At 36.6% G+C, this 20,082-nt stretch overlaps 1 protein-coding gene across 2 annotated transcripts in view; it reads right to left on the bottom strand.

The window, feature by feature from the left end:
• Nucleotides 1–560: 560 nt before the first annotated feature.
• Nucleotides 561–20,082, bottom strand: part of LOC121408319 — a 43,223-nt gene continuing 23,701 nt past the window's right edge. For both annotated transcript variants that reach the window (XM_041599744.1, XM_041599743.1), the window contains exons 17-29: nucleotides 19,102–19,230; nucleotides 16,624–16,722; nucleotides 15,793–16,032; nucleotides 15,044–15,261; nucleotides 13,126–13,290; nucleotides 9,786–9,867; nucleotides 8,714–8,878; nucleotides 6,109–6,286; nucleotides 5,487–5,688; nucleotides 4,253–4,362; nucleotides 3,532–3,730; nucleotides 2,072–2,201; nucleotides 561–1,198 (exon numbers count right to left, since the gene is read on the bottom strand). In XM_041599744.1, the coding sequence (XP_041455678.1) occupies nucleotides 1,010–1,198; nucleotides 2,072–2,201; nucleotides 3,532–3,730; nucleotides 4,253–4,362; nucleotides 5,487–5,688; nucleotides 6,109–6,286; nucleotides 8,714–8,878; nucleotides 9,786–9,867; nucleotides 13,126–13,290; nucleotides 15,044–15,261; nucleotides 15,793–16,032; nucleotides 16,624–16,722; nucleotides 19,102–19,230 (2,106 nt within the window). In that variant the 3' untranslated portion in view covers nucleotides 561–1,009. The remainder of the gene's footprint in view (nucleotides 1,199–2,071; nucleotides 2,202–3,531; nucleotides 3,731–4,252; nucleotides 4,363–5,486; nucleotides 5,689–6,108; nucleotides 6,287–8,713; nucleotides 8,879–9,785; nucleotides 9,868–13,125; nucleotides 13,291–15,043; nucleotides 15,262–15,792; nucleotides 16,033–16,623; nucleotides 16,723–19,101; nucleotides 19,231–20,082) is intronic.

The following is a 20,082-nucleotide window of genomic DNA, read 5'->3' as shown; positions in this document are numbered from 1 at the left end:
CCATATCATTGTATAATTTGTTATGTATTTATTTGCTTTCTGACTTTTTGTCTTTTTAAATATTTTTTCAATGGAAATCATTGCTGACTTAATTCTAATCATAAAGGTAAAATTAATTGACTTTAATCAGTGAAAGTAGAAATAATGATACTTTCATAAATTTTGGCTAAAAACACAATTTGCATTGGATTTGTAGATGAATACACATTCTTGAGCAATTTGGGGTCTGACATGCACTTACATAATGCTGCGAAATTTCGTAACATCATATCAGGGCATCACAAGTTTGGTCACGAAAAATTGCGCAAGACTTGAAAAAATAAAGTCAGCAAGCAGCAGATTGCGCGACAGATTTAGCGCAAAAAATGTAGATGGGCAGATGAACTGTCTCTCTCCGGTAAATGCCATGATGTACCAGCACAGGCACTGTACTGCGTTCCGCTTGAGCACGGTGGCTTAGGGAAAAATAGGTCATTCAATGCAAGTAACCTGACTCTGCAAGTATATCAGCCGTTTCTTTCGAAAGCATAGTGGGAATTATTAATCCTCGGTTAGACTGGTAATATCCTCTGGACAAGGCTTCAAGTTCAACCCTCTGGAAAAATATTAATTGCCAGGGCAATGTCAGATCAATGATTCCCACTATACTTTCTCAAAGCCTGATATCTTTGTATACTATGTCAATCACTAAATTTTCACCAAACTCCCAAAAACATCTATATTATGTTATTTGGGTAGATCATACATTGAGATCATTTAGGTTGATCACACAGCCTTCCATGAATGAAAGCACCTCCATCAACTCTGTGGTATATTCTTCATTAAGCTCAGCGACCAGACTATGTCTCGTCTGTGTATGTATAACCATGAAACTCAGTGACACTCTCCATTAAGCTTAGATACCAGACTATGTCTCTTCAGCGTGTGTATAAACATAAAACTTATTGACACTCTCTGTTAAGCTCAGCTACCACACTATGTCTCTTCAGCATGTGTATAACCATGAAACTCAGCGACACTCTCCGTTAAGCTCAGCGACCAGACTATGTCTCGTCTGTGTATGTATTACCATGAAGCTCTGATGTTTCCCTGGTGACTTTGGCTTATACGAGATGGGAACCTTGACATAGTGCTTAGCTCTAATGGTGTGGGTGTGATGTTGAATATAGAATGGAGGCTCGGGGTTCAAGAATTCAACCTGGGAAAAAGAAATCAAAACAGGTTATATGATTTTTTTTTCCAATATTCAAAAGAAATTTAAATCAATGTACATAGATCACTGGCCAGCATCAAATGTATATCAAATGATCACTAGGTTATAAACAGTGAGAGACATAGAAAAGTAAATAGAGAAATTTTATTAAAATCATATGAAAGGATTTAAATTTTAACATTCTCCAATAGATACTCTATTCTGTACAAACAATTTCTTCAAAATCGCAGTTCTTCACATTTATAATTTCGTGGAGCTCAATAAATTGCTCTCATTTTTTTGAGGAGCTCAATTGAGCTCCTCAGAATCGCTCTCTTTGAGGAGCTCAAATCAATTCAATACAATACTGTACATGTATGATAAATTGTAGATTTTTCTTAACATCGTGTATGCAATAGCTGTGTAGCTATTAAACTGTGGTGAAACTAGGCCTGGTCAATGCGTTTATAAAATATTGCGCTCCTGCTAAAAAAAAGAAAAAAAAAATTCTAAAATTTCACATTTTACATCTTTAAATCCATGAAATTGCCATCTATTTTCCATAATTCCTTGAAATTATTTTGATTTAGTTGAAAACTATCAGAAAAATATTCACCTCTTTCCCAATTCTGATATGAACTTACTCTCGGTAAATATTGTAGTCCCACATGTAGACTTCCATGGTGTTGCCATGAAAATCTACATATGGGACTACAATATTTTTTGTTCTCCTTATTTTTTTAGGAGCGCGGTAGGAGCGCCAGCGCAATCGCGCTCCTCAAAAATGAAGGTCTGTAATCATAAAGACATTCACTTATGAGAATTTCACAGCACTGCAAAATCTAAATCTGAGACAAGCATAAACACATATCATCTTACCGACTGAGCTTCTCTGCCTGTGTTCTTGCACATGAGTGTCAACCTCTTTGCTTGGCCTTGTGATGTAAGGTCAAAGGTCAACCTATCTTGCCCTAAAACAATGCCATGGGGTGTTTGCTCCTTCTTCACTCTGTGAATAATAAAATGGCAATATTTATCATCCAACAATAGCATTAAAAATCAAAGAATTGAATGGAAAAAGAATAGTATTAAATTCAAATCATTGTAACAGCAGTCAGTTATTGCTGGGATCAATGAGCATGATGAGCATGGGATCAAAGATCATGAGCATGTTTTTATAAAGAAATTAACTTTGCATTATGGTCATGACCAAGGTAACAGGGCTCAGCAGTCAATCAATGTCAAGGTTTTTATGGTAATTATTACATAATAACAAAGTTACAATAATTTCTACAAAACAGGGCCATGATACAGTGAAATCATACAGAAAGTGACATTTATTCACATCAGTTGTGCATATCACTTGAATCAAGGAATTGTCAAGAATTTGCTTAAAACCTTGTAATAAATTGCATTAATTATATTATTATTTAAGAAATAAATCCATCCACATTATTGTCCAAATATGTCACAGAAACCATGCAAGGGTCACTAAAGGGTGTACTTCACTAATACTTGCAACTATAGCAATGGTTATTATATCCACCAACTTTTCTGACAAATGTTGAAAATGCTTGCAAATTTTGGGCACAGCTAGGGGGCAGGTTGACTGTCCGTCGTCAGGAGAAGACGGACAGTCAACCTGCCAAAAACGTCGAGTCTACTCTCCTGCTCTATTCGCCGATTCAAGCCAGCATTCTCTTACCTACTCAAGCCTTCCACTCCTTGTTAACAGTCCTTTTAAGACCTACACTCATTTCGGAAAGAATACTCTACTTTCCAACCTCCACTTTCTCGCCTTTCTAATTCACCTCCATTTCTATCCACTTTTTCTTATCTTAGTCCCACCAGGAAATGACATATGGTGTACCGTAAACCACTTCCGCAATTATACAAAAAATATGTGCCCAAAGGTTCAATGCAATTTTGTTTTTCTCAGGTGGTTGGATTTCTTTGAAGTCATTGTTATGCTTGTTAACATAATTGACATTTATTTTTAAACTAACAGGCAAAAAAACAGTTAAAGCAATAAATTTTATGGAAGGTGGGGGTGGAATGAACCTGTCTTACAAAGAGTTACGATTGATCCAATCAGTCTCAACTGTATGGAAATCCATCCATACCATATTTTTCTACAGGAAAGTTGCACAATCTCCTTAGTTAACAAGGAGAATCACACTGAATCTTTAAGAGAACAATGCATGTATGAATATACATCATATCTCAAAAAGATATTGAACAAACATGCATTTCAGATGTTGATGTTGCTGGCCGTCCATAGTTGTGGGTGAGCGGATCAATCGCAACTCTTTGAAAGACTGAGCCCTGGAGTTACTTACTTCACAGCAGCCTGAGCTTGAGCAGGGAGAGGAGCCACACTGCTCACAGCGTGAGTAGGGGATCGGTCTTTATGCGGTGATCGGTCTTTACGAGGTGACCTCTCCTTTCTCCCCAATCTACCGGTCAAGCTGAGTAACACTCTAGACATGTTCATGTAGAAGAGTGACCAGATGTTGGATCCAGGCTCCAAGTCAAACTCTACAAAGAGGATCATGGTAATAATGATAGTAATAATAACAAATTTTGCTTGTATAGCATACAGCACGTTGGTAATATCAAGACTTCATGCACTGTTGGAAGATTGACAAATGAAAATAAGGATGAATTACCTCTGTTTAATAAAGTAATAATACATCCATGTATATATTATTTACAAATGATCAACGTATCCATGATAATAATAACTAATGCTCTTTTATTTGTTAAGGAGTATATACAGAGAAGTAAAGGAGTGTCCATCTCTGATTTAATTCATTGAACAAGAGGATTTTCTTTAAAAGGGTCCCAACTATTCTATTGTGCTGGCCTATTCAGCAATACTGGGTTAGTTTTCTGAAGATTGACAAATCTCAAAATTCATTTTGAGCGACTTGTTGTTGGGTATCAGGGGTGGCAAGTCACTTACATAAATGCCCAAATAATTGTGTTTGTACAGTTCATGGTAGGCGATAAGGTGAATAACTTGAGTTTCTCTACAGGAAAAAACCAAAACAAACTTACTCTCTTTGCAGTGTTCTTCTCCAAGAAACCTAACATCAAATGAAACTCCTCTCAATGGATTATCAGGAGATAGTCCTGCCTGACACGATGTCATTTCACTTGGTTTCAGCCTGATGGAATAAGAATACATAGTCAATCACATCAATTATAACAGTACATTACTACTGAATGTTAAAGGACAAGTGCACCCCAACGAAATATTGATTTGAATAAAAAGAGAAAAATCCAACATCCTAATCGGTATGCAAATGAGGAAACTGATGACGTCATCCACTCACTATTTCTTTTCTATGTTATTGTATGAAATATGAAATATTTTAATTTTCTCCTGATTGTCAAGTGAAACAACGATTTATTCCCCCCTGAACATGTGGAATAAGCATTGTTCAATACTATATGGTTCAGTCAAGTCGGTCCTTATTGTAAAATCTGTAAAAAATGAAATATTGTATAATTCAAACAATAAAAAACAAAATAAATTGTGAGTAAGGGACATCATCGACTGTCTCATTTGCATGTGACCAGTTGTGCATATCAATGTTTTGTGAAAAATAAACGAAACTTTAAAATGTCATAACTTTCTTATTTTACATCCGATTTTGGTGAAATTTTCAGTGTTATGCTAGTTTGATTTATCTCTATTTACTCAAAATTTTCCAGGGTGGACTTGACCTTTAAGATATATACAGTATGTATCTTTGGACTTTTGCTAAGACTGAAAAATACCTTTCAGAGCCAGAAAACAATGAAAATAAAAAATACTTTTAGGGTTTAAGGTATATAAAATAAAATTTCTCAGTCATGGAATGGGCTGAAAGTGTAAAAAATATCTTCTTTGTATGTATGTTTCTGATATGCAAACACTAACTTTGCAAGGGCATTGTTAAGAAAAAAATATTAAAATAAATATGACTGGAAGAGTGTGCAAAAATGCTCAAATAAAAATTCAAATTATCACAAAGAAAAAGATGGAAGAAAAGTGATATAAGTGTAGCAAAACTTTTGTAAGATTGTAATGTTAGATGATACTCAACACAAGAAACCTTGGTACCAAAGATTTGAGGAGGCTTGATAACGTTACAGTTGAGCTACATTGACTTCAAAGACATTCATCAATTATTCATATATCTTGAATACACAGAATGTATTAAGTCATCATTTTCTTCCCACAAATATTGCTCCTGCTTTACAAGTAGGTTTGTAAATGAATCCACAAGAGAGAGAAAAACAATACCTTTGAAGAAGCTTTCTAAGGACTTCATCACCATAAAACAATCCCACTGCTGCCACCTCTTGGGTCTGTAAGGCATCTTGGATGTCATCTTCCTTCGGACTGAAGATTACAGTCAATGTCTTGCTCATCTTAGGTGAGATCACAAACTCGCTTGGTTCGACATTCAGATGACTGCTTGGGAGTTTCAGCTTTGCTCGCGAGTCTAGATGGTTCGAAGGGAATACACAGAAAAGGAATACAGATATTGATTTTAAAATAATGATGATGATAAAATACATAATTTATACAGCACACTTTCTATCTAAATTAGATGCTCAAGTCACTTCAGAGAAATCAGCTAAAAAAAATCAAAGATGACAGGCAAGGGTTTTCAAATCCGGTGGAAACACATTCCAATCTCTATGATTTGAATCTTTGGCCTAAGGACTGGTAATTTATAGACCTATTATACATCCTGTTTATGTATGTGAATCTTGATGAGGAAGTGCATTCGCAGAATCTTATTTCTAATAATGTCTAAAAATAAGAAACTTACCAAAAACAAATAAGTTTTACCAAGTATAAAATTGGTGTCCAGGATCTCATTACTAAGTATAAAAAAATATGAACGTCTTAGTCTTACCTTTAAAGCACAGTGCTTTCACAAAGGCAGCTCTGAGCCCTGTGTTGCGTACTTTGAATGTGAGTACGGTATGTTGGCCCGGGGTCAAAGGTCCAAAGTCGTGTAAGTATGTGTCTCCCCTGAGATTAGCATCCTCCAGTACGAGATTGCTCACACCGCCATAGCCACTGAGGGGTACCTAGATGGTGTAAGAGTAATGAAGTCACAATGGGTGATTTCAATTTCAGTGTTGACCTCTTGGTGTTGGTGTTAGATCAATTTTTACATGAGTATAATACCCAAGATAAGATGAAGATGGTCCTGAAAAGTCCCTCACTAGCTGTTGAGCTGTCAATATTGTGATCTGGATCATTTGTTTAACCCAGAATAGGTTTTGGAGGTAAGAAACGCAATTCAAAATGTGCTTCCAACACCACTACCAAACTTGCAATCACCCAATTACACCAACCATACGCTCCAACAAAACAAACACATAGTGTGGCCGTGTGGTCCAGTGGTTAGAGCATTGGACTCATAATCGCAAGGTTGTGAGCTCGAATTCCCACTCTGCCATTGTCTCCACTTTGATAAAAAAGGCCCAAGAGTAATATCTGTCATCTATAAGGTCAGCTACTATGACTGATTAACTACGACTAAAAAGGTAATTAATCTCTTAGTTATGGGGTCCTGTTTGAGTCTGTTGTAACTTTGCCATTATTGCAACTACCATGGTAACCTTGATTTTGATTGGCTGCTGAGCCCTGCTCCCATGGTAGTTGCCATAATGGCAAACTTAAACAGTTGCGAGTCCTTTATGAAACGGGCCCCTAATCTTCATTTAGTATGCGAATCTGCACTTCTGTTGATACATTTTGTTACCTGAAGACACAGCTGATTAATGTTTCCCATTCTAAATTGCCCTTGAGTTTTTTTTTCTTGCTGTAAAAATGTCTCTTCTTTTATTTCTTTTAATGTGCCTTGAACACTCAACAGAGTGGATTTGGCACAATATAAATCATACTGGTAATCTTCATTACATCATCATCATCATTTCTCTTCTCTTCTTTCTTATTAAAAATAAAATCAAAATCTAGTCTCATATTCTAATATTCCTGAAAACTTTAACATGAGTACTTAATCAAGGAATCATTTTAAAAACAAACTATGTAAAAAGTGTTTGTATCTTCTCTAAACATCATGCAAAGATGAAATGAAATGAATAGATTTTACTGCACACTTAAAGGTCAAGTCCACCTCAGAAAAATGTTGATTTGAATTAAAGGGAAAGTTCACTCTGAAGAAAATTTTGTTGTAAAAATAGCAGAAAAAATAATAAAAAATATTGGTGAAGGTTTGAGGAAAATCCGTTAAAGAGTAAGAAAGTTATTAGAGTTCAAAATTTTGGATTTGTGACATCATAAACGAGCAGCTGCCCCATGTGTTATGTAATATAAAATGTATGAATTTCAAATTTTGTATGGTTCCTGATGACTTAATTTTGTTTTCTTTTCATGATCGGGTATGAAATGATTTGTCTATTGATATACAAAAGTTACAGTGAAAACCATTTTCAATTTTCTGAGAAAATGACATTTCATTGATTTTTTACCATTCGCTATGTAGGAATGCTGCTCGCATATGACGTCACAAATCAAATAATTGAAATTCTAATAACTTTTTAATTATTTGATGAATTTTTCTCAAACCTTCGGCAATATTTTTTATTATTTTTTCTGCTATTTTTACAATAAACCTTTTGTCAGGGTGAACTTCCCCTTTAATAGTGAAAAATCAGACAAGCACAATGCTGAAGATTTCATCAAAATCGGATGTAAAATAAGAAAGTTATGACACCTCAAAGTTTCGCTTATTTTTAACAAAATAGTTATATGAACGAGCCAGTTACATCCAAATGAGAGAGTCGATGACGTCACACACTCACTATTTCTTTTGTTTTTTATTGTTTGAATTGTACAATATTTCAATTTTTACGAATTTGACGATTAGGACCTCCTTGCCTGAAGCACAAAATGTTAAAATAATGGAATTCCACGTGTTCAGGGAGGAATGAAACTTCATTTCACATGACAATGACGATAAAATCTAAATATATCACATTTCAAACAATAAAAAACAAAAGAAATAGTGAGTGAATGACATCATCGACTCTCTCATTTGGATGTAGCTGGCTCGTTCATATAACTGTTTTTGTGAAATGAATCAAAACTTTAAAAATGTCATAACTTTCTTATTTTACTTCCGATTTTGATGAAATTTTCAGTGTTATGCTTGTTGAATTTTTCTCTTTTTATTCAAATCAAGTTTTTGTTGGGGTGGACTTGTCCTTTAACAACAAAAGCACACAAGACTGCTTTTAAGCATAACTGGTAGGTGAAACAGCCATGTACTGAAAGAGACCAGGCACTTTGAGGTTTGCATTGTGGAATACCGCTTGGGGATACATTTTAGATGCACCATGTAATCAGTCTTGATAAGTATTGAACTGAAATATTATCATTAAAAGTAGGGTAGAAGTTCTTTTCAGGAGAATTTAAAGCGGCAGTTGGTTGGAGGTATAAAGAAGTCGAATATTTAATGGAACTGTGCAATAGTTCTGATTATTTACCAGGTATTTTGTAGAGCCATGGATGGGTTTTACGTCGAGAGATCCTTTGCATGACGAGAGCTGGGATGGATTGAAGACAACATCGACAGGAAGGTTCTGCTTGGGTTTAATCACAACCTGATAAGAGCTGGACAACTTCTTCAGATTCCCATGTGAGCTTTGCAACTGAAAAAGGGAGAAAAATAAAATTATGATTGATGATAATGAGAACAATAATGATCACTTAATTCTTCTGAGTACATAACTGAAGTAATATGTCAAATAGTACTTACCTCAGCCATTCAATTATTGCTCAGTGCTTGCAAAGCTCATTCTTAATTTATTATGGATCATTCCAGCAAATACAGGTTCGCACTAATTCATTAAAATGTGTGCATCGTTTTCAGTCTCTATTGACTACATTGTGTTTTTATCAATTATCCTCCCAAAACACCCATCCCCCCACGAATAAAGGGTGATGTTTCAAAAAGTTATTATAACTCCTTTAAACAATACTTAACAAATGACCGGTGACTATCTCTTGGCTGCTAAACCAGATTGTCAACAGAATTTGTATCCTTTATAATGCTATCAGCTACTTGATATCTGGGCTCCATTTTACAAAGAGTTATGACTGATCCAATCAATCTCAATTCTACGGAAATTCAGCCATTCCATAATTTTTTCTCCATGAAATTTGCACAATCAAAAAATAGTAAATAAAGAGAATCATACTGAAACTTCAAGAGAATAATACCGTAAGTAAATGTATGAATTTACATCATATCTATAAATATTTTGGACAAAACTGCATTTTAGGTGTGGACGTTGTTGGCCGTCCATAGTTGCGGTTGATCGGATCAATCGCAACTCTTTGTAAGACGGGACCCTGATCTTTATAGATTGCAATTCTTGTTCTTAACATGCATTTCGAAGACGGGACCCTGATCTTTACAGATTGCAATTCTTGTTCTTAACATGCATTTCAATAGTACAAGATTAGGTGATTGGCTGTGTCTGAATTCAACTTACAAACAGCTTTGTGAATCACTGTACCAGTGATATATGTATTGAGAATGAAGGAAGGACTCACCTGGAAATCTTCACTATCCTGTATGGTGAGTTTCAAGGACACTATCTCATTGGTGGGATTGCGAAGGGTTGCACTCTTCATCCTGGAGACAGAGAGAAAGACAGATAGATGGAGAGAGGTTAAACAGGGATTATGTTTTCTTGCTTACAAAAGGGGAAAAATTTGATATAATTATGAACTTATAACAAAGTAACAAAATATAACAAAGTATGTATATTTATGAATGTCAATTTAGAATCTGGGCCATCAACACAAACCTGTCAAGCTTTTTATTGATTAACCTTCCTATTTGTCTGCATTTGAATATTGCTTTGGAAATATTTCAATTTTGTGGAAATTAATTAAATCCAATCGAAGATATATTTTTTTCAAACAGCGACATAGTTTTTCACTTTGAAGAAATAATTGCAAAACACACATTTCACAAAGTAATAAAACCTTCTGTTAGTCCAGTGACAATACTAAATTGGCTGCAAGAAAAAGGATCAATAAATATGTATATCCTTGCATCTAACTTAGTGAGGGGACATCACACATTAATGACTACGGTGATCAACTCCTAAAAGCATGGCCACTCATGCAAAGGCTAACTGTCACTTGGTCTACACCTAGTTTTTGTTTGTTCTTATCCCACATGGTCTCATCTTTGTTGTCTACTACAGGGATGCCACTAGGTGTTCTCCAAAAATACTGAAACTTATCGCAGACAGGGACAGTGTCCAGGATCAGTGAATTGGGGCATTTGCAGCGGAAGCCCAAAAATTTAGGGGGTCCACCTTAAATTTTGGGATGGACACAGGTAAAAAAAAAATTGGACAAGCCAGCAAGCACCAATAAAAAGGACTTTTTTTTTTGGGGGGGGGTATCCCCCACCTCAAAATTTAGGGGGGGTGGCTTCTTACCTTGTTGTGATCGATGACATTGAAGCCAAGGTTTGAAAAAACTGACGGTAGTTAGTTGTGTGTTTCTAAAGTAATAGAACGCTAGACTAGTAAAAGCTTCAGTCTCTGTATTTTGGTTCCTCCGCTGAACCGCGTTGGCTCCACTCACCAATACATAGACTGAAGAGTTGTTGGCCTGTACATAAAGACAATCAGCTAACCCAGTACCAGGGAGCACCAGCCAGCGAAGCGGGCCGGTGCTCCCTGGGTTACGTACCGTATCAGCATGCAGCTGTAACGTTAGATCCAACATTCGGCAGACCGATTTTTTGATCGTTTTTGGTACATAAAATGTCACATTATGAAAAAACAATCACATCCAAATTCACGAGAAAATATATAAAATTCAGAAACATCGTACCTTATACAGCAGTTACCGCTAATTCCTTTCAAATTATGATAAAAACTTAGTCATCCTCGATCCTTTCGTTGGTCATTGTAAGTTGCCATCTTGGATGACGTCATCATCTTTACAGTCGCTATTATATCGCGATTCATGCCGCTGTTTTGCGCTTGTCTATGTGCGTGCGTTCGGAACTTGTCGCTCGCATTGATTGGCCAGGATATTGAGGATTCCAATCGAAAAGCCTTGATAAAAGCATAACTCAATGAACGTAGTGGGCAGTGCGCGCGTTTATAAATTATGTAATGTATAAAAGCAAATATCTCGGGGAAATATCTTTCACTCGGTCGATCGACATGCATCGCAATCGGGAGAGTTGTAGGGGGAAAAAAGGAGGACTTTCTGACTTTTTTTTAGTACACAGAAAACAGGTAAAGTCGGAAATACGGAAATAAGACGGACAACAGGGAAAAAGACGGAATTCCCTATAAATACGGAAAAGTGGCATCCCTGCTACTAACATACGGTCTAATTGATATGAAACTCATTTACCATCTTGTCTAATTTCCAGTTAAGATATACCCAGTACATCCAAGATCCAATATCCACTTGATCAAACACCACCTGGCCCAAATGTTAAGTTGAACTGTGTACGAATCAAATCTTCATTTGACAAAGTGTAAAATAATCAGAACAAGGCAAAAGCGATTTTGTGTCTCGCCCACTTATGAAAATAACCAGAAATATCGTGATTTGCGAGGGCACACAACAGAATTGTCATAAGAGCCTCGCATGTAAACTTTAACACTGACCTGAGAATGACCTTTGACCTTACCATGTGACCTCCAACTGCAGCATTAGATGCAGGTCCCCCAAGTCCATCTACCATCCAAGTTTGCTTGAAAAGTGACTTACGGTTGCGGAGTTAGGTGTCATAAGAGAGTCTTGCATGTAAACTTTAACGTTGACCTGTAAATGACCTTTTACCTTACCATGTGACCTCCAACTGCAGCATAAGATGCAGGTCCCCCAAGTCCATCTACCATCCAAGTTTGGTTGAAAAGTGACTTACGGTTGCGGAGTTAGGTGTCATAAGAGAGTCTTGCATGTAAACTTTAACATTGACCGGAAAATGACCTTTGACCTTACCATGTGACCTCCAACTGCAGCATAAGATGCAGGTCCCCCAAGTCCATCTACCATCCAAGTTTGCTTGAAAAGTGACTAACGGTTGCGGAGTTAGGTGTCATAAGAGAGTCTTGCATGTAAACTTTAACGTTGACCTGAAAATGACCTTTCACCTTACCATGTGACCTCCAACTGCAGCATAAGATGCAGGTCCCCCAAGTCCATCTACCATCCAAGTTTGGTTGAAAAGTGACTTACGGTTGCGGAGTTAGGTGTCATAAGAGAGTCTTGCATGTAAACTTTAATATTGACCGGAAAATGACCTTTGACCTTACCATGTGACCTCCGACTGCAGCATAAGATGCAGGTCCCCCAAGTCCATCTACCATCCAAGTTTGGTTGAAAAGCGACTTACGGTTGCGGAGTTAGGTGTCATAAGAGAGTCTTGCATGTAAACTTTAACGTTGACCTGAAAATGACCTTTGACCTTACCATGTGACCTCCAACTGCAGCATAAGATGCAGGTCCCCCAAGTCCATCTACCATCCAAGTTTGGTTGAAAAGCGACTTACGGTTGCGGAGTTATGTGTCATTAAATTTGTGACGGACGGACGACAGACGGACGGGCAACATTTGGATCCCTAAGTCTCACCTTTACCTCTGGTGGGCGAGACAAAAACAGAGTGGAAATTCGACCCTATGGGCATTAGACTAAAAGACTAAGAGATTAATTGTGTATATGACCAGATGTATTGTAGACCACATGGTACTTAGATCCAATTGAAAGTAGACCAAATGGGTTCACCCCAAATAATATTGGACTATCTGAAGAGTAGACCAACTGCTTATAGACCACATACATATCAACCCATGCACGGACATGAAAAATCACCATTTAGGATGAGTCACATCATAAGGGTGTACTTACAGAGATTTTCCGAGAGGGATTCCTCCGAATGCTAGACATTTCTTGTTGCATAGGACCTGAGCAGTCTGTGGTTTGCGTTTGACTCTCTGTTGAGAAGTCTCTATCTCACCACGTAATTGGACCTCGTAGTTTGGTCCATCGGGTTTCCCTTGTATAAACAGAGGCCTGTGAGTGATAAAAGAATCTACATTGCCTCAATCTGAATCACATTCTCATCATTTAATTTGTATTAAAAGAGGTCTTGATACTTGATGAGTTAATTCCTCTTGCAGCTCCAAATAACTAAACTGGAATGAACTTTGCAATATGACATAAAAGATGTTTGTCATAGTGAAGATCTCTATTTTACAATAAAAGGAGAGTGTGTTGTGCAAGTAAAGCCTAAAGAACAAGAGATCTGGTTGGACTCTGCAAATTTCTGCCTCAACTCACATTCTGTTCATATCTGTAAAACATTTTAAAATGCTGCCTACATCCTTTGTGAGTGGAAGGCGTTATACAAGTATCGTTCATTACTATTAAGGTTCTAATTAGAAATTGGCATTGAAATAAAAATGTTTTAGATCCATAAAAAAAATTGAGTGTCTTCAGTGGATTGGAGAGTCTGAACCTTTGAAATTTTCAATTCATTTTTCACCAAAGGAACCATCAAACAAGCTATTTGAAAGGCTCTCTCTCATAATACTTGAAGTTAATATGTAGATATCAGAGCAATACATCTGCTTACACTTTGACTTCAGCCGTTGTTCTTTAAGTGTGAAACTGTCCATAAAGACCAGTTTTCTTGCCTCCCCAAGGTGGTTTTTAAAGACATGCTTCACTAACATGATATTTTATTAATGTTGCTACTTACACCTCAGCTACAGCCATCAGTATTTTCAGCATGAACCTATTCGTAAAGACTACTTTTCTTGTATCCCATAGGTGGTCTATGTTCACCGTTTTCACTCTATATATCTTTGTGTCTTATTGTTCATGTTATGTGCTGAGATAATTTTGTTTGTCGTATGCTCTGTAACAATTGTCTTTATGTTGTCTCCTGTTAGGTGACGTCATATTGTACACTACTCATGTTGCTTTAAATGCATTTTTTCCTCAAAACTTTTTGAATTCAGGTCCACACTGCGATTTAAGTTTAAGTTTAAACAAGTGGAATGCCTCTGGCCGTCTCACCTGCATCACGCGATTCAATATAGCAGCAGTAATGTCCAAGTTTAACGAACTAGACCAATAAACTTTCAAAGTTATGACGGTAATTCAACAGATACCCCCGATTCGGCCAAAGTTCATTGACCCTAAATGACCTTTGACCTTAATCATGAGACCTGAAACTTGCACAAAATGTTCAGTGATGCTTGATTACTATTATGTCCAAGTTTCATGAATCAGATCCATAAACTTTCAAAGTAATGATGGGAATTCAACAGATACCCCCAATTCGGCCAAAGTTCATTGACCCTAAATGACCTTTGACCTTGGTCATGTGACGTGAAACTCATGCAAGATGTTCAGTGATACTTGATTAACCTTATGTCCAAGTTTCATGAACTAGGTCCATATATTTTCTAAGTTATGATGACATTTCAAAAACTTAACCTCAGGTTAAGATTTTGATGTTGATTCCTCCAACATGGTCTAAGTTCATTGACCCTAAATGACCTTTGACCTTGGTCATGTGACATGAAACTCTAATAGGATGTTCAGTAATACTTGATTAACCTTATGGCCAAGTGTCATGAACTAGGTCCATATACTTTCTAAGTTATTATGTCATTTCAAAAACTTAACCTCAGGTTAAGATTTGATGTTGACGCCGCCGTCGGAAAAGCGGCGCCTATAGTCGCACTCTGCTATGCAGGTGAGACAAAAAACCACTCTGAAATAACTTGAATTGAGTAAATAGAAGATAGCTACTTACACATCAATGACAGCCATCTGTTCTTTGGGTGTGAATCTGACGAGGATATCCCTCTGCTGACTCGGCTCTATGACTAACGTATCTGGGATCACCTCAAATGAATCGATACCTCTTGGTATCCTCAGCCTCATATCAAGACGGATGTTGCCTGCATTCTTAAAAAGCAGGTTTCTACTGGATGTCTGACCTACTGTTGACTTGAATAGGAAGGCACCTTGCTGTAAGGTCAAAGGTCAGAGGTCAAGAAGGATAAAGATGAATCATAGTCCTGGTTGTGAGTTCAAAATATGTGACTGGGTTGTTAATTGTTGTTTTTACTGCACAGGAATCAAATTCTTTATCCTTTTTTGTTTTTGAATTCACCTAATGAACTTGATGCCAGCGCACAAAGTCGTACTCACCACACAGGAATGAATGTATGATTTGCATTTGACACATGTCAGCATGATTTTCAAATCATTATTTATGAAAGCATATAACAAAGGCAAAGTCAAAACTTCTTGTTTTCCACACGTCAACTAATATCAAGTCATTTGCTCTTGGCCGATTATTTTAGACAGAAATAAAAAAATAATTGTCCAGGACCCTGCAAAACATAGGTCTGCTATGAATTGCTAATATGATCAGTATTTAAAAAAAAATCCCTATGAAACAATTATCTTGATTTGTCATTTAGTGACTGATTACAGAGCCACGATCTCATTAATAAGATTTCAAGTAGGACTGAAATAATATTTTTTCTTTCTTACGGCAAGAGAGTCTGGAAGATGGAGCTTGGCCACACCCACTCTGGCACAAAGGTCAACTTCAGCCAATGAAACGGTTCGTTCCGGTACATCAAGTTCAACCTTGAGACAAAGATGAATGTTCTCAGGAGGTCCATGAGAAGCTGCTTTGAGATGAGGTTCACTCCGTTGAGTTGTTAGCTTGACTGTAATACTTGATGGTGGCTGCATTACTTCACCGTCGATGGTTGTAGTAGAATGACCCTGGAGATTTAAATTAAAATGCAAATGAGTGCAATTACTGAAAAAAAAAATAAAGAAATATCTGAACAATAATTACAAAAAGGAATTATATTATGATAAAAAAAAACACAAGATGCATCTAATTCTGCACATATTTTATGTTATTTTTATAGTTCTTTCATTTTTATTTCTAAATTTTCACAGGGAATGAACTATTGCTCCCTGTTTATTTGAAAAAAAAAAAATGAATAACTAAATAAATACATTTATCAATTAAATGATTGATAAATCAATCTATAAATTAATTAATTATACAGTGATTTATTAATCAATTAATTAATTAGACAATATTGTAATTCTGACAGAAGGCAAAAAGGAAGAGACTGATAACTTTGAGTCAACATAGAATCAGAACATTCCGTCAAAACCAAATGTCAAGTTGGAGACAAGTTAAAGGTTTGAGTCTAAGGAAAAAGGGGAAAATGCACACAAAGAAAAGTGGGCATTTAGAAATGGGAGAGCAAGGGGAAAGATGAGAGCACTGGTTAGATAAAGAGGAAGTAAATGAGGACAGGAGAATAAGAGAGAGTACAGATCAACTATGATTCTTACTGGTAACGTGAGATGTAGGGGTCTAGCTGGAGCAGCAGAGGTGCACAGATCTTGTCCATTCTCAGCAGTGATTGTTGCTGTATACCACATGGCAACCATCTAAAACAATGAAACACATAATTTTCATCAGTTGGAAGTGATGAGCACAGTATTCATTAAGTGCAGAGATGCCAACTCTTGGAAATTAAAATTGGAAAGGACTTGCATGTGACATCATATTATGTGTGCTAGCGCACATCTCGACCCTTGTGGTTGAGGTTCAGACCCCGCCTTAGGGCTCCGGAAGCTCTGGGTTGCCAGATGCTCTCTTGGGCAATCTGAGCTTTTTTTTTGCAGTTGTTAACATGCTTACGAAATAAAACAGTTACAACAATTTTAGAATGTGTTACATCTGCATTTTTACATGAATCTCTATAAAAAAAATTAAAGATATATATATTTCTTTATTCTCTGGAGGATAAGGGTGGTGATCCTAAGGGCTGGAATTGGAGCCATCTTACCGGAACCTTACAAAGGAATCGGGAATGTTGGCATCTCTGATAACACACACCCAGAGTTGAATACACCTTAGCATTCATACAGTAGATGTTTATCATCATTTTATCAGGTCAAATGGTGTCCCTCTCTTTCAATTAAGCCTGAGTCATATCGATTATTTTGAAAACCGGTGTTCGACAGCTCTAATTCGATCGAACATCGATGCATCGAATATTGAAGGCGGGGAAAATTTAGTCTTGTTTTTGCGTCGATGCGATGCGCTTTGCATATGCACTATACGCACTGACGGTCTGCGCTGGCGTTGGCCGGGTGAGCGTTGCACAAGCAGATGACAGAGCAAAGTTCGTTTGTATTTTTCATGATCACAAAACACACAAAAAATGCCGGGGACCAAAGTAGAATTCTTCCCAAAATATCTTCAACAATGATATTTGCAGATGACAACATATAAGTTTAAAATGAAACAATAATAAAGACATGAATCACGCAGAGTCGATCCGAATGATTTTCGGTCAACTAGCATTCGCAGTCCATTCACCAGCCCCGTCCGCAGCTCCGTACACTCACTCTCCCGAAACGACAGGCGTGCTTGACGTCAGCGCCAGCAAACAAGTGCAATCAACGGAGAGCGCTGTAACTTGCCTGATATTGTGTAGTTGGATCCAAAATGAGCTCCAAATAAATTTATGGGAATAAATATGTAATTTTCTCTGGATGGTCATTTGAATTGCTATTCAATGCTGATATAACGATTGTGAGGAAAGATTGTGGAATATGAGATATGACGATGTTCGAGAATTAATCCTGATGACAATCCAGTTTTTTAGGCGCAATTGAGCATGCGATCAAAATAAATACGAATGGTTCGAATCGAGCCCTAAATTCATCTAAATTATTACGATTTAACAAGATTTTATGGTCATACTAAGAATATTGACGATGTCAGCAAAGTATGTTATGTTCATATGGAAGAATTAATACTGGGATTATTTCTATGATTCCATTTCTGGACGTCTCCTCCAAGCTCCGAGAAAATAAGCACAATGCGCATGCGTGTTCGATGACGTATGACATATTTTCCCATTCATGAAATCAGAGCCCAAAGTTGGGCACAAACTAGCTTCAAATTGATGGGGAAAAAAATCAAACGCAATTTTCTCTGTTTTGTCATGTAAAATGTTATTATATGGTGATATTACGAACTTGAACAGAGTTTTTGCATGTAGACAATGTTGGAGAATCAATCCTGACGTGATGATTATTTTTTTTAGACAAGTGCACTAGCTCGACTCAAGAAGTCAAGTCGATCGTCATGAGATGCCCGCCATTGAAAATTGAAACGAAATACAAACGTTTCACATCAAGCTCTAAATTCATATTAATGATTATAAAAAAATATGCAAATTATTGTTAAATATTACGATTAAATAATGTTCTATGGTCATGATATTAATATTGTTCATGAAAGCAAGATTTATTTTACGTTGATCGCGTCAATTTCCGGCCATTTTCTGGTTTGATTAAAGAACAGTACTGCGCATGCACGATCGATGGCCATGACTTCCATTCATGAATTCATCGTGCATAAATTATCTCGGCACGAGCAGACGAGTAAGACTCGAACTATGATCGAAATAAACTTCAAATTAATGGTGAATAGCATCATAATTACTCAATCGGTTTCATTTTGGGGGCAATAGAAATCAAGTAAGTGGTAGTAAAGTTGGACATTGCTGATATTTTGATGATTGATTGTGTAAACCAAACGAATCGGCCGGCGACGTTTTTTTTTTTTTTTTTTTTCCGATGCACCGATTTTGCAAAATCTGCACCGGTGTTCGATGACATCGATCGAACACCGATTTTAAAATCGATTCGACTCAGGCTTTCTTTCAATATTATAAGATTAAATAATAAAGTATACTAATCATGAAATACAACATATTATAAACAAATATTAAGGGATTGTGGAGTGAGTACCTTGTTAACAAAGAAGAGTCTGACTGGAAGTGAAGAGCGCCCTCTGTTGATCAAATGAACAGTCTTAGATCTCTCCATACCAAACACAATTTCTCCTAGATCAACTGTTCCCTTGACTGCACCTTCCACCTAACATGAGTGGATTGAATGGAAAATAGAGTGAAACCATGAACCCACTGGCACCATGGTCACACCTGATATAGTGACCACTTGTGTAGGAACACCAGTCTTTTTTTAAGACCCAAGGTTTGGTTGCCCTTTAATAATTTTCTGCACTGAAACATGTATTACACAAACCTGTCCATACAGATGGACATGAAGATCTTTTCTTCTTTTTTTTTGGTCTCCCTTGGATGGTCCTTTTAGACAGGTTTGACTAAGTAAAATGACTAAAATAAAATTTTAAAAATCATCTTATTCTGAATCTTACTTGATGTAAGTCCTTGTATTTGATTGGTAATATTTCAGTAATACACAAAAATGGTAGCAAAGAAAACATTGCAAAGAAACCTACACAATAACAATCAAACCCTGATGTTATAAAGTGCAATTACCTCCAACAAACAAAAATTAATTTCAATGTTACATTCTATATACAGGATATACAGGTACAATGAATTATTTTACTTCATATACCTACACATCTTTCCAATAATAAAAATATACCGGTAATCAGCTGAACCATTAAGAAAATGACATTGACATTTTATAGAGTACATAATATTTCATATGGGGGAGTTGCTCAAATCTGACGTAAAATTCAGAACTGTTATCCTTTAATGGATTTTCTATTAGACTTCAATAAAATGGGAAACTGCTCTTACAAAAACTTATCGATGCAACTTCACTCCTGCACCCATCACATGTTTTCCCACTAACAAATTATGTAAAAGCAATATTTTTAAAGGTCAAACCTGAAAACCGACAAGTTTGTGTCCCCTAATGAGTCAGGCAACAGAATTCCATCATTAAATAAATATG

The sequence above is a fragment of the Lytechinus variegatus genome, chromosome 2 (genome assembly GCF_018143015.1).
Source record: "Lytechinus variegatus isolate NC3 chromosome 2, Lvar_3.0, whole genome shotgun sequence".
In the NCBI taxonomy this organism is placed as follows: Eukaryota; Metazoa; Echinodermata; class Echinoidea; order Temnopleuroida; family Toxopneustidae; genus Lytechinus; species Lytechinus variegatus.
This window is presented reverse-complemented; position numbering and strand designations above follow the sequence as displayed.